This window comes from Aulonocara stuartgranti (genome assembly GCF_965226115.1).
Source record: "Aulonocara stuartgranti genome assembly, chromosome: 1".
Taxonomy (NCBI): domain Eukaryota; kingdom Metazoa; phylum Chordata; class Actinopteri; order Cichliformes; family Cichlidae; genus Aulonocara; species Aulonocara stuartgranti.
Genome location: NC_138939.1, coordinates 21,307,174 through 21,320,952, shown reverse-complemented (window position 1 = coordinate 21,320,952; position 13,779 = coordinate 21,307,174). Strand labels below are relative to the sequence as shown.

The 13,779-nt window shown below is 39.5% G+C and overlaps 1 protein-coding gene and 1 long non-coding RNA gene across 3 annotated transcripts in view; one reads left to right on the top strand and one right to left on the bottom strand.

Moving 5' to 3' along the window:
- Positions 1-13,779, bottom strand: part of LOC309691102 — a 248,062-nt gene that overhangs the window by 39,820 nt on the left and 194,463 nt on the right. The gene's annotated exons all lie outside the window — the stretch shown is intronic.
- tub (TUB bipartite transcription factor) overlaps positions 1-13,779 on the top strand; it is a 64,893-nt gene that overhangs the window by 22,444 nt on the left and 28,670 nt on the right. The window contains exon 1 of one of the 2 annotated variants that reach the window (XM_082533216.1): positions 9,114-9,858. The exons of the other annotated variant lie outside the window; for it this stretch is intronic. Coding sequence (XP_082389342.1) covers positions 9,821-9,858 — 38 coding nt within the window. The 5' untranslated portion in view covers positions 9,114-9,820. Of the gene's footprint in view, positions 1-9,113; positions 9,859-13,779 lie in introns of those variants that run through there. 2 annotated transcript variants of the gene reach the window in all.

The following is a 13,779-nucleotide window of genomic DNA, read 5'->3' as shown; positions in this document are numbered from 1 at the left end:
ATGCTTCCTCACTTCCATAGCTCTGCACCACTGGTGAATGTGTGTGGGATATGCCCTGGAGCTGGTTGCTATGGAAAAAAACCATGGCGTAAAATATGAAGTTTTTGAGCAACAAGCTTGTGTGTTTGTGTAACAGCAGTGTAATCATAAATCATGTTTTAAGGCCATATCCATACGTACTGTCATATACATATACTGTGTATATTCTCATTTAATCTCTTTCCAAGTTTATAAAAAAACGACGTCATATATGTGAAAATAATTCCTGTAAGTTAAATTTCACTGTTTTAATGCTTGACCCCACAGCTTTTATACTCCTTGATCAGTATGACTTCAAAAGGGACAGTTGTCCTTAATATGGTGATTTCAAACACACAGTGGCTGTGTGCACAGAAGCACCACCCAAATGCTGCTGCAACCAAATGTTTTCAAAGGACAACTAGTCAGAAAGGGAGGTGAACTATGATGACTTTATTCAGTTGATCTCCCACCTGCTATATCCAGTATATGATAAATAGTAATGTATTCATAAATAAATGAGAACTCAGAAAGTTGGACCACATCAACATACCGAGTTAGCAATCCAAGATGGCAGCACTGAAAATAAACAGTACTGTAAAGTTTTAAATCTGTACTGCCACTGTTGTGTATTTTTGATTCACTAAATAAGTGATATGTAAGGCACTGAATAGTCTATATCCATGACGAAGCACAAAAAAGGTTTTATAAAGTATTGCTATTGATATTTGAATGGCTCTACTAAGAGCCAAATGTTCTTTTTCTGATATGTGCTAACTCGAGTTCTAACACCAGAGTTCTGAGGTATCTTGAACATGCCATAGGGCTTTTCAGAGCCAGTATAACTTATCACTGGGTTGAGTGGACAACCCATGTGGCATAAGGTCCAGGTTTGACTCCACCCTGAGGCCGTTTAGTTTCTCCTAGTGTTTCTGTCTTCTCTCCACTGTTTTATTGCAATGAAGGTTTAAGAATCATGGTCAAACACTTGGTAATAGCAATTCCAGGGTGATCCTGAGCTCCTGGTGAATGGGTTGAAGCCCACAAAGGTCCATACATGGGTGGCATGGTACTGTGTAATTATGCAACCCTCATCCATGAGCAGACCGAGTGTGAGCGCGCAGTCTTATCTCGATCTGTCCTTTCATCATCATCAACATATAGTTGTTTATAGCAATTATTGGTCTTCTGATTAACTCAGAAGACCAACTCAAACTCACCTCAGCTGCCACCCCATGTGGGAATGAAAAGACTGAACTGGAAGTGAGTTCAGTCCTTATATAATGTGTGCCAGCTGAGTTCAGGGTAGTCCAGCTTCCTCCCACAGTCCAAAGTCATTCAGCTAGTGGGGTTAGGTTAACTGGTGATTCTAAATTGCCCATAGGCGTGAATGCGAGTGTGAAAGGTTGTCTGTCTCTCTGTGGTCGCCCTGTGAAAGACTGGCAATCTGTTCAGGGTGTACCCCACGTATGCCAGGTGGGATAGGCTCCGGCCCCCCATGATGCTGAATTGGATAAGTGGAAATGAGTGGACTGAAAACTATATTCTTTTTTAAAAATATGTATATATATATATATATTTATTTATTTCTATTAACCCTGCTTTGTTCACTTTGTTTATTAAGCTGTCTTTAACTGTGTGCCTGACACACACAGATGGAAACTTGCTTGGAAGCACAGAATGTTGCGTAGACCAAGTGATTTGTTTTTTTCACTCCGGTTTTTAATGTTTAATGAGATTCTCACTGTACTGATTAGCTGAAGTCCAAAGTACAGAATGATTTTTGTTCTGTAATGATTAAGGGATGTAAAAATGTTGGGTCCACTGACGTGATTAGGTTAGATAAAACAAGACCAGTCAGCATTTCATACTGCTCGGTCTCCAGCACATCTTTTTTTGTGTAATTACAGCTAATTAAAAAACAATTTTTTTCACGTAAACCAATATAGTTCCAAACCTTTTTTCACATAACATACCCACACTTCTTTTTGCTACTTTTAGCTGTTTACCATATCTAATATTTTTCAGATGTCAGCTCATCATTTTCTCTTAATGAATATGTTTACAGTACCTAAACATTCAACAATCACTGTAAGCAGCTTTAACTGTTAATGCTTAACTTTAAGGTTGATTATTTCTTGAATAGCATTTTCACTACTTTAGTTACTAGACCTAACAGTTGTTAATTATGTAACAAGAAATCCCAACTTACTGTCCATAAGCTAGCAATTGCTGCTCATTTTAATCTCATATTTATGTTTGTATCTTAATCCCTAGTGCATTCCTATTGTCTGTTTTAACTTGTGTAGATTAATCTGAAAAGCTGTAATTTGTATATATCAGGTAAGTCAAGTTATTAGTACCCACACTTACTTCACTTGCACTCCTGTACTTGTACCCCTGCGTGGTAATAACTGCTGTAAATGGTAAAGAGTAGGGAAAATTGAGTAATTACAGCAGATGAATGAAGATATATGAATGGAAAGACCCAAAATTGATATGGTGAGTTGCATTATCAACGACCGATACCACTGAAATGCTGTTGAGAAAGACCTTTGTTTTGTTTTTACTTTTATGACCTTCATAAAATAGAAATCCTAGATTGAAATTTAATGTCACTGACTTTTATTGCATTTCCACAATTTTCCACAACTCCAGACTATAGTTGATATTACATTTTCACTTTTCCAGCACTCTAAAGACACCCTAATACTTTTCTAATGGGTATATTAATTATTTTAATTTATGTGATGCTGGTCAAAACCATATGGAAATTTGCAGATTCTTCAGGAACTGCAATTCAAAAAGTTGTGCTATTCTGCAGCACCTCCATGTGTCCACGATTCATCACTACACCCTCCTGTCTGAGTTTGGCGAGTCCCCCTGTTGGCCAAGAAAAATAAACCCTGCCACTGACTGCAGCATCTCAGTAATGTGCACTGCAGGCTCAGCCAGATTTTAATTAATCATAGCTATGGCAACTAGCGAGGTGGTAATGCATTTGTATTTGAGTTTGTGCGTGTGTGTCTTTTCCTGACGTAGATATTGTGGTTAAATAGCCTAGCAGTGAGCTTTTAAGTGGTAATTAGTCTCAGCTGTTGCCATGGTCACAGGAATGAACCAGTGGAGGTGTGTGTGTGTGTGTGTGTCACAGGAGGCAGTGTGACAAATAGAGAACAAGAGCATCTTATGCCTCCTCATAAAGAGGCTGTTAGGATGTGATGTGTTCACAGCAGTCCCTCCAGTTTTTGGTTTACATACACAGATTAAAATCATTCATAAGGACTGCCAGGAGTCACAGTGACACAGTCAGCCTTAGTTTCCATGGGAAGGCATTTCAGTTTGAACACGAATTCAATGTGAATCAGCTGACTGTTTGTTCACGTGTTGCTTATGAGGAGCAGAACAAAGGGCAGAAGACAAAAAAAGCACTGCCATTTAAAGCTACAGTTGCTTTTTTATTTGATTTGCAGCATCATGTAGCTCACCATTTCCTGCTTTTATCTGCAGTAAATTGCTGTATTTAATTACTGGGGAGTGGGGGTGGGTCTGAATTAGAAGTGATGGCACTGCAAAAACTAATTTGTGAGTGAAAGATAAAACCTAAAGAAGACAGAGAAGTGCGAGCAAAAAATCGCTTAGAAACGGTGAGTCACATACATTTAATCCGCTAAAGATAGATACAGGACTCACACACTGTATAGCACCTGACAAAATGACACTCTCATTTAACATCTCTGCCTCTCTGCTGTCTTTCTGTCAGCAGGGTGTGAGGTATGTGCGCACATCAATGTCTGTGTGTGGGATGTAATTCCTATCACACTGTTTGAACCAAGGGCAGGGCTTCAACCTCAGACAGGAAAAATCACAGCAAAGTCATACCTGGGAGTACGCTTTTCTCAGCTTGGGAAAAATTCAATGACTGCACTGAAAGTGTAAGAGCTGGAAAATCACACAGAGGAAAAATGTAGGAAATAACTCATCTGTCCACACTGGGTTTCGTGCCTCTTATAAGCTGTGCATCTCTGTCTGTATCCCTTGGATACAACACAGTTTAGCAAAGCTGGAGACATATAGTGTGAGGGATTTGTTTGATGTCTGGGGTTTATTAAGGCAGTGTTTGTGTGATCTTTAGCAAACATCTCAAATGCCTGTCTGTTTTACTTTGGAGCTTAAAGCTTTTAAAAAACATTTTTGTTACATTTTTCTTGTTGGTTTCTTTCACAGCGGTGATGCTGGTAAACCTCGCTCCATAAAAGCACAGTAGACGGGGCATCTAACTGATGCAAATTTGCAGCTTCCACCCATGCTTAGTCAGACAGACATCTTTTAGTACATAATAGATTAAGCTACTATTTAGGACTTCTTTTTCTTTCTTTCTAAAATGTCCATTTGCATCCACAATGTGCACGTGTGCATGTATTTACAGTTTACGAGTGCACAAATAAAGCTTTTCTGTGGTTTGGAGGATGGAAAAAAACTTTAGTGTATTGAAGCAGTCCATCTGGTTCCCTCACTGGGACACTGGGACACTGTTTCATCCAGCATGACATTTTCTAATCCAAATCATGTTTTATGCATGCCCTCTGATGGCCACTGAACAATGAGATAGAAGGACTTATGTTGATACAAGAACTATGTATGTTTGTGTGTGTGTGTGTGTGTCCCACATGCTGATTCCCCGGTGTGTACCCAGTTTTACACTTCCCTAGTTCTAAAGACGCAGAAGAACCAATACTAAAAATGTTGCTATTATAAATGTAACCAAATTATGAAATTGTGAATTTAGATTCCCCTACATTTACATCTACGAGTAAAAACACACTGCATTGTTCCCCTTCTATTGCTTTTGGGGAATCAATTGAAGGTGCATATTAGATTCAGTCACTGCTGGGCGCAAGCAGTTGTGCTCATTCACTTTTTATTCTTTTCATGTGTAAGCTTACACACAGTTTCTCACTGTGTTTCTGAAGCCGTGAGATTTACTTTTCAGTCACACTCACAAACACACACATAGTCTCTGTTTCTCTCTCCCCCTCTCTCCCTCAAAGATTTACAACACCCCTTAAAAGAAAGATGCCACTGTTTAGACAAAATGCCTCACAGCAACCTTCAGAGGCAAGCTTTTTTGGTTTTTAGCCGCTTGCTGTCGCTCTTGATTTCTTTGAATATCTGTAGGAGTAAAAAAAAGAAAAACCTGAGGAGTCTCCATCTACATCCATCTATAAATAATTATATCATCCAGCGAATTGCAGCTAAGCGTCAGACTGCTGCTGATTCGTATCAGGCCTCGCTCAGCTTCTTGCAGACTCAAAGTGGGAGTTTTCTCTCAGTTAGTTAACGCGTGTAGTCAGCTTTTCCGGCAGTGTGTTCCACAGGAATTATCCAGCGCTTTTTTACTGGGTTTATTGTAAAATTGAACAATCAAATGTTATCTGATTATGACTGAGATTTTTTCTCAAGTACATGGAAGTAGCTTGATTATGCTATCCGCCCTCTTCCATGAGTGATAAGAGGGAACAAAAGGTTGTCTGCTTGCTTTCTTGCAATCTTTTGTTAGAGCGATTTTCTATTATATGCACTAATAGAAATCAGTTTGTTGTAGAGCTGTTTTTCTTATGCCAGTCATGCCTTCATGTGTAAATGCAGCATTGTCCTATTATTCAGAAGCTCTTGACAAAGAATGGTTGACAGTCAAGCATGGCTGAGCTTCCGCAGCCCTTTCTTTCTCTGCAACATCAAGTTGTACTTACTCACAAGATGTTGCACCATCCATGGAAGGCTTGTTACTCTACTGTTTTATCTTGCATAATTAAAGCTCTTAATCCTGATGCATACAGGTTTTTTTTTTTAAGTTTACACCAACATATTGGCTACACAATCCCTTGGCTCTCAAAAATGTGGCAGCTCCCTTGTGTGATGACATAATGTGGATCCACTCAGTGACTCACTCCTTAGCTGAGGCCTAATTACCTCCTTCGGAGCCCTCGATTCAAGGCTGACTACGTCATGAAAGTCTCGAAAAGCTGCTGGAAAATATAGCTTTCTCTAGTCACAATCTGGAGGGCTACAAACGCTGCACAGCACAGCATTTTTTTGTTTTGTTTTTAATGGTGCATCAAACAGGTCCTGGGCTAGATTTTTGTGATAAGGTTATGAACCACTCCTGAATGGATCGCCTCTAAAGCTGGACAAAACCACGTCAGTTTATAAATAATGGAAACCAGGCGTGACCTCTGTAACATGCTGTTGTGCAACACCTTGGAGACATGATTTGCACAGTGAAACTTTAAAAGCATAAATTTGTCAAAATACTTGTCCACTGTTGGCAATTAACTATCACCTATGCTGTACATTCTACACATTCTTCCCAAATAAACTCATAAATTTCCAACTTTGGAAGTTGTACAGTGCACTAACCACTTTGTATTTTTGGGAGGATAGGAATGCAACTGCTATGGTTGTGTACTTTGGCGCCAGCGCAAGGACTTAAATCTCAAAAGTGCTGAAAACAGCCCGATTCTCTTGCACGTTAGCGGCGATGTCTTCACTGCATTCAGTGGTTCATGGAACTGTTGCATTTGAGCACTGTGCTTTTTGGTTGATTGTTTCTGTCACTCATCAGTTAACTTATGACCTGCACGGCTGATGATCAGGCTACTATATTATTAAGGCTGTGCACTCCGCAGCTGTGCTTCAGCCAGTCTGACGAAGGCAAGCAGATACAGGCCAGAGATCCATTTTCACATCAGTGTGCCTTCTATGCCAGGACCATTATTATAATTACTGATACTGTCTGGCCTCCTGTTACCAACAGAAAAATGCCTCTGGGAAGAACTCTGCACAAATTCTGGACTTAAAAAATTTAATTTAAAAAGAGGATCTTATCATTTGGTTTTTAATGCGGTAATGGTTGTAAAGCCAGGGGGAAAAGATGAGGAACATGATGGAAGAATGGATGGAAGAAGGAAAGAAAGAAAGAAAGACTGTTTGCTGTAGTCACTAGGAAAGTCAGGCCTCTCAGGACCAGCGCCAGACTTCAAAGTCTTCCTCTCAGCATCAAATATTTATCACAGTCCTGTGCTTACACCTGTTCCTTAGTGGGGTTACTTGTTTTATTTACTTCCACTTTTATCACACCAGCTGACTTGCAGAGAGCACACCATTAACCACAGAGTGAATTAACAGTTCAGTTTATTGACTGTCTTTGACATTTACCTCCTTACCAAGGCTTACAATGCAATGCCGGTTTGCCATACATTATAAATCTCTTGTGCTGTCGTTCTTGGACCCGAGGTGTATGTGAGTCAGTGCCTTGCTCGTGGGCTCAGACAGAGCTGTTCCATTACTGTGTTGTCTTTCCACCAAGATACTGTTACCAGGAAGATAATGCAGGCTGGCATTCTTGGATATTTTCTTTCTTTCTTGAGCTACCTGTTATGGAAAGAGAGAAGGAAGAAGAAAGAAAAAGAGGAGAGGAGAAGGCAGAGAGGAAACTGGGAGCAACCGGGGACCAATGCAATTACAATAATTGTATTTTCAAATGAATTGCAAAACTCAAAACCCAGCGTCTTGTGGGCTGTGAGGAAAAACTACTACTACTACTCGTTCTTTTCTCTTTAAAAGAAAAAGACCTTGGAATGATGATTGTGTAATTTGCAGAAGAAACAGCAGCAGCCTTACTGCCCAATTCAATATAATTCAAACAGTCAACGTTTCACCTGGTGGTTTGATATAGCAACATGTCACTCCTTTTCCAGGGCCAAATAACAAGCTTCCATGTTCAACAGGAAACCAGAATTCTCCTTTATATTCTCGGCCTTCATAAAAAACATACACAAACGTTTTGTCTACCATTTATTCAAACATTGTTTGTGGTTTCTGACGCTGTTGGAAACGACTACATAAGGGATTGATATGTGTGGAATTTTCTGAAAGCTGATATAAAAAAAATTAGTTTACTGAAACATAAACAACAGGCAAGGTGAACCACCTTTGCAACATGACATTTTGGAAAGGCCATACCGTTACAGAATATAATCAATCTTTTTATTGTGCTTTCAGTAAAGCAGCCGCAGTGTGCTTTAATGCTATTGGCTGTACAAGAGGATCAAATATGTATTTATTCATTTATTTGACTGACCGGTTGTATTTCAGACTTTCTGTCAGTTTTAGTTATATAAGGGCATGCTGTTAATACACATGCTGATTTCTGTCACCCCACTAACTAATTTTTCTTTACATGTAGAAACACAAAGAGTGAGAAATCATAAGCAGAATTCATGTTGTAATAACAAGCAGGGTGTTGTGTTTGAAGACTATTAAATCCAAGTCATTCATTTTTATTTTTCAAGGAGCCAAATTCTGTCAAGATTATTTTTAACGCATCTTATTTCTCAGCTGGCTTTTTTTCCCTACCAGTATTCGGTGTGGTGTTTGTTTTTAGACTTGCAATGAATAATTGAGGGACGATGCTTGAAAGCCTTTAAAAGTAGCTGCGCTCTTTGTCTGTCTTTGAGTAACACTTTGCACAATAGTGAACTGGAGCTTGAGCATGTAACAAAGATCTGAGCCCTGCATCAGCCATAAGTTTGTGTGCGTCCCACTTCCTGGCTATTTAGGGGGGAGTCAGAAGGCAAAATGGTTTCATTTGTACCCACTGGAAATAGATTTTCTCCCCCCCAAAAAATAATTTTCAGGATAGCTGCAGGTCATTTTCCACATGGCGTCTAAAAAGAAGATTTCTGCGTTTTCATACTAAACTCACTCCTGCACCAGGTTCGAAACAAGGAAGCCACTTGGTTTAACTGTCTATCGATGGACTCCTGAATAACCCTGGGAGCACAGTCAGTGATGTGTGTTTGTGTGCTGACAGTGAGGGGCTGCAGACGGAGGGCGGAAGCAGATGTGTGTGAGAGAGGTTCAGAGCTGTGGCACTATCACAGGGTGCCTTTGTCTGCCCGTAGAGAGTGTTGAATTAAAGGCTGTTAACACTAGTCTGCACAGTCATATGCTAATGCCTCTTACTCTGAAAGAATAAATAAATTATGGGCCAGAAAAAAAAAAATCTGAATGCCTGCTTATCATGCCTCATACAACACAGATAGTGTGCAAGAAAGATACAGGGAGTCTGCGTAAAGAGAGAGCGAGAGAGACAGTATGTGTAGGGCTGCATTAGAACGAGGGGGTGGCACTGCACAAAAATAGCGCTAAAGGAACATCAAAGATGCAAGACAAAAGGGATTCTCTATAACCTTTCTTACTTTTTGCACCTTTGACTTTGCACTCACTGCGAGCGTAGGTGATGTTGCACGAGCAATAATGAGCGATAGATTGGGCAAAGAGGCAGAGATCGAGATTTGGACCGAGAATAAGGAGGGGAGGGGGGATTTAAAGGGAAAGAAACAGAGGGAGATTTAGATAGAGCCTACAGAGTAAGTGCGAGGGAAGAGAGCCAGCGCAGAGAAGGAGCAGAGGCAGCGGATGGGAGAAGAGAAGAGGAGAGGCATTGACTGGAAGCATACACATGGAAGAGAGAAGAAAACGGCTATTTCATGTGTTTACTGTGCATGACTGAAGAGTGCGGCTGTCTGACTGGATTGTTAGTCATCTGCTGCCCCACAACTAGAGGACGTACAAAAAGCACACAGGCAGGCTGGGAATATAGAGCTGTGTGCAGAGGATGAACAGGCGGTGTGGGCTCGCTGGCTGTGATCGCTGTCCTCAGACCCCATAGCCTCTTCCACTGGTGCTGTTGCAGGCCGTTAGCCTTGCAGTTAGACAGCACAGTCATAAATACAGAATGAGCTCCAAGCACTCCTCCGACTGGATTCCCTACAGGTACTGTACCACATTCCTGAGAACACACAGAGGGGGCACAGTGTTCATCTTTTGAAGCATGTGTGATTATTTGAGCGGGTGTTCAGAGATCAGACTGATTAACAGTAACATCGAGCCGGTATGATGACAGAAAAGCATACAGTAATGTGTTTTTTTTTTCTTTTTTTGTGCAGGGTTTTTTTTTTTTAAATTTTTTTTTTTTTAGTTTAGGTGGCGAGTTGTTGAAGAATCACCAAAACAAACAAACAAAAAAGAACAATCCCAAAATGTCAACTGCATCAACCTCTGATGATCTCATATTGTTTCACAACTGTCCATAATGTGATTCAGTGCTGTCTCTGATCAGTTTGGATCCAGTTTGATTGCTGTGCATATCAAAGATAGAGCCACGTTCACATTTGTACATTTATTAATGTCCACTTTTTTAATCACTGAGAAAGTTCTTCACGTGTAAATGTGCATGTTTTATGTCTCCTTTCTTACTGCATGTGCCAGTATGAGCTTCACTGAGCCATGCTGGTGGCAGTCATGCCGTTTTGTAGCTCTAAATCTCCTGTTATAAAACATAAGCATTTCAAGTGTAGTACGAAAGCTGGTGGCTCCTTCCTCTAATTGAATGCCCATTGCCATGGTTTCCCTTGCTTGCTTTGAGACCATTGGCTTATGGTTGCTATAAGTTACGGTGGCAATCCGCAAATTTCAGAATGAGACTGCATCAGGACAACAGCAGGAAGCAACCTCTGTGGGTTTTATTTTGAATAAGATTCCTCCTACTATGGCAAAGTTGAAACAAAAGCATTTAAAGAAATGCAGTGAATGCACAGACTTAAATAGCTAGCAGCGCAAATTACAACTATCTCTCCATGGCCTCCTTATCACTTGACCAGAAAAGCTGTTAACGAATGCTAGGCAGCAATATTAAATACTAACTAGATATTAACCAGTAAAAGTATCCGTAGCAGTAACAGTACTTGTATATACTATTTGAAAGAGGTCATGCCAGTGAGCAGAATTTTGATTTCATCTCATGAAGCTGACATTAAAAATACATGGGCCTCTTTGCAGGGAGGGTTGGATACAGCAGCACTCTGTAGATCTGTTAGTTCGAGGTATAGAGCGCACAGAAAGCAAGTAAATCAAGGAAACATGTTGCTCAAACATCCACATAGAATTGGTGATGCTTAATTTGTTCTTCTCTGTGTATGAATTATTCATCAAATCAGGGTTGTAGTTTTTTTCCTCTAATGTGGGTATGAAGAAATTATGTTGTCAAAAATCTGTTAATGGTCCGATTCTATTTTTTTTACGTGACCTTTTCAGAAATAACCAATTTAGTAGAGCAAGACATGGTGTCCTATACCACAAAAGTACTTAAAAGCTTTATTATTTACATTCCCACCTGCAAGGTCAATCTACATCTGCACAACGCTCATGAGATTAATTTTCCAGAATTTCATGCATTTCGCCATGCAAATGACAAAAATAATCTTGCTTTTGTGTCTCCATAATGGATTGCCTGTAGTGTTGCACACTGCAGATTCATCAGCCAATTACTGTCACATATTTTAAACCTGATGATGCATGCAAAACTATTTTAAAAATATGAGGGTCTCATAACTTCTATTCTGTTCTCCATCCAGTCCTACATTCAACAGCAGCTAAGGCGTCATTCAGTTTATTTTTTTTTTTTTTAAAAAAGACTGAAAATAGGCAAGCTATTGTTTCAACGAAAATCAGAATCCTGGGCAGTGTACCATGGTATGTTGGTACAAATGATTTGAACCCAGCTGATTTATTGGCAGCCGATATTATCTTGCCACTCTATCAGTATTGACATGTTTAATGGTTAATAAATGAAAAGAAGAAGAAAGACCCTTCAAACATGTAATGAGCGCTTACATTGCATTGTCTGTTCACCAGAGTGCACTCTGCAACTTGCCCGTTTGCTACAGCTGATCCGAGCAGAGCCTAAAGGAGTAAATAAATAACTACAAATGACAAATGTTAGAGAAATCTGTTTATGTTTTGTGCATCTGAAAGAAAAGAATATTGTCCCGATATATCAGAATGTTTGATTTGGAAATCACCAGATATCTGTATTGATATTTGTCTCAAAAATCCTGTATTGGTCGGGCTCGACAGATGATTTCGGCACTACTTCCACAATGTTAGCAACAGTACTTTACAGCATAAATATGTAAATAGCATACATTTGATTTCAGACGCAATTAATTCTGATGAATATAGGTTTTCTTTATTCATCAGATAGAGCTAAGGTGCCTTTTTCCACCTTAGTATTGAATCAGTCCAGCAGCCAGTCTGTCAGTTTAAAAACCACAATAAAAATACTGAATTTATATGGCAACAAAGACTTTGCAAACTTGCATGCAAGTATTCAGGGATAAGCTTTTCATTTCCTTTCAAAAATTGCTGAGGTGCTTTTTTTGCACCTTAGTTTTAAATGATATTTTATAGGTTTTGTAGAGGTGATTTATTGCAATGGATAGGCCCGGATGTCAGTGCTTTACCTGGTCAGTATGCACTACAGAGGTGTGTTAAAGAATGACCAGGCTCTCCACATAATAATGAGATGTTTGACCTGCACTACAAAAGCACGTGTTCATGCCATTATCTTTCAGTCTGATGCCTATTCACACTTGATCAATAGACACGGAGTGCTTTGTTTGTCTGTATGTCTGACAGCGTGTGGGAGGTAAATACTTTTTTATTGCATCGGTGTGGGCATTTGTCATCAAACTAGAGTCGGTGTCACAGCGCTATCAGTTTATTGAATGATTTTACATGGTCCACATTCAAGACTCCACTGACATGATTCTGACACATGAATGAAGCGTGTAAAAAGGTAAAAAGGTTCATCAACAATGCTCATAAAGGAACATTAGTTTATGCCCAATTACTCTATTGTACCTTCATCCAGCCAGTCATAGTGGGTGATGGAAAGAATTTCGTTGAAGTTTCTGGTAAGCAATCTGAGAGATTGGTTAGGGAAAAAACGAGACGAAAGATTTAAACTGAAATACAGGATTGCATGTGCTTTTAAATGTTGTAACTAAAAAATAATTTCTACTGAAGAAGAGATCAACCAAATTATGCAAATATACGTGCCTCATCATTAGTTGTGTGTCAGGAAAACTGGACATTTTAAAAATTTACAATTAAAAATGAAAAAAGTGCGATATTTAGTCAGAATGTGGGTAATGTTACTGTCACAGTAGGGAAAATAGTGGTGCAGACCTCGACAAGAACCAAATTATTGGGACCGTGTGCAATGAATGACGATTCGAAGATGGGTGGGATCCAGGTCTGCGGCCAATTGCAGCCATCTATCTATCTATTGTGAAAAGTGAAATGACCTAAAAAGCACTAAACTGTAACCTTTTACATACACAGAAATTCACATGAACTACTTGCATTCAGAGTCTGGGCAGAACCTCATAGATTTGCAAACTGACTCAGATCAATTGCAACATGTTTGCAATCTGTGCTTATAAATGGGAAGCCAGTTATTTACAAACCTTCAAATCTGTCTGAGAGTGATTGCAGCCAGTTTGTGTCAGACATGTTTAGAGAGAGGTTGTTTCCCACCAGGGGATGTGCACAATTGCCTTGCAATGGAAAGTGGTCGTCCAGACGTTGAGGGTGTTGCACACTCAAAAAATGCAAACAGATTCAGTGTAGTCACAGAGCAACAACAGATTTTTTCTTTCCCTTTTTAGTATTATTAAAGCCATTAGAGACATTTCGAGGAATTTTGAAACACAGTATTGACTGTTATCACAAGGCCAGAGTGTAATCGAAAGCTCCAGCAAAACTTTACTTCTTCTTGATCAAAAATGTCAATCAGAAAGACGCTGATTTTGTGTAACCTTTCAACAGAAACAAACTTTATAACCATGTAAT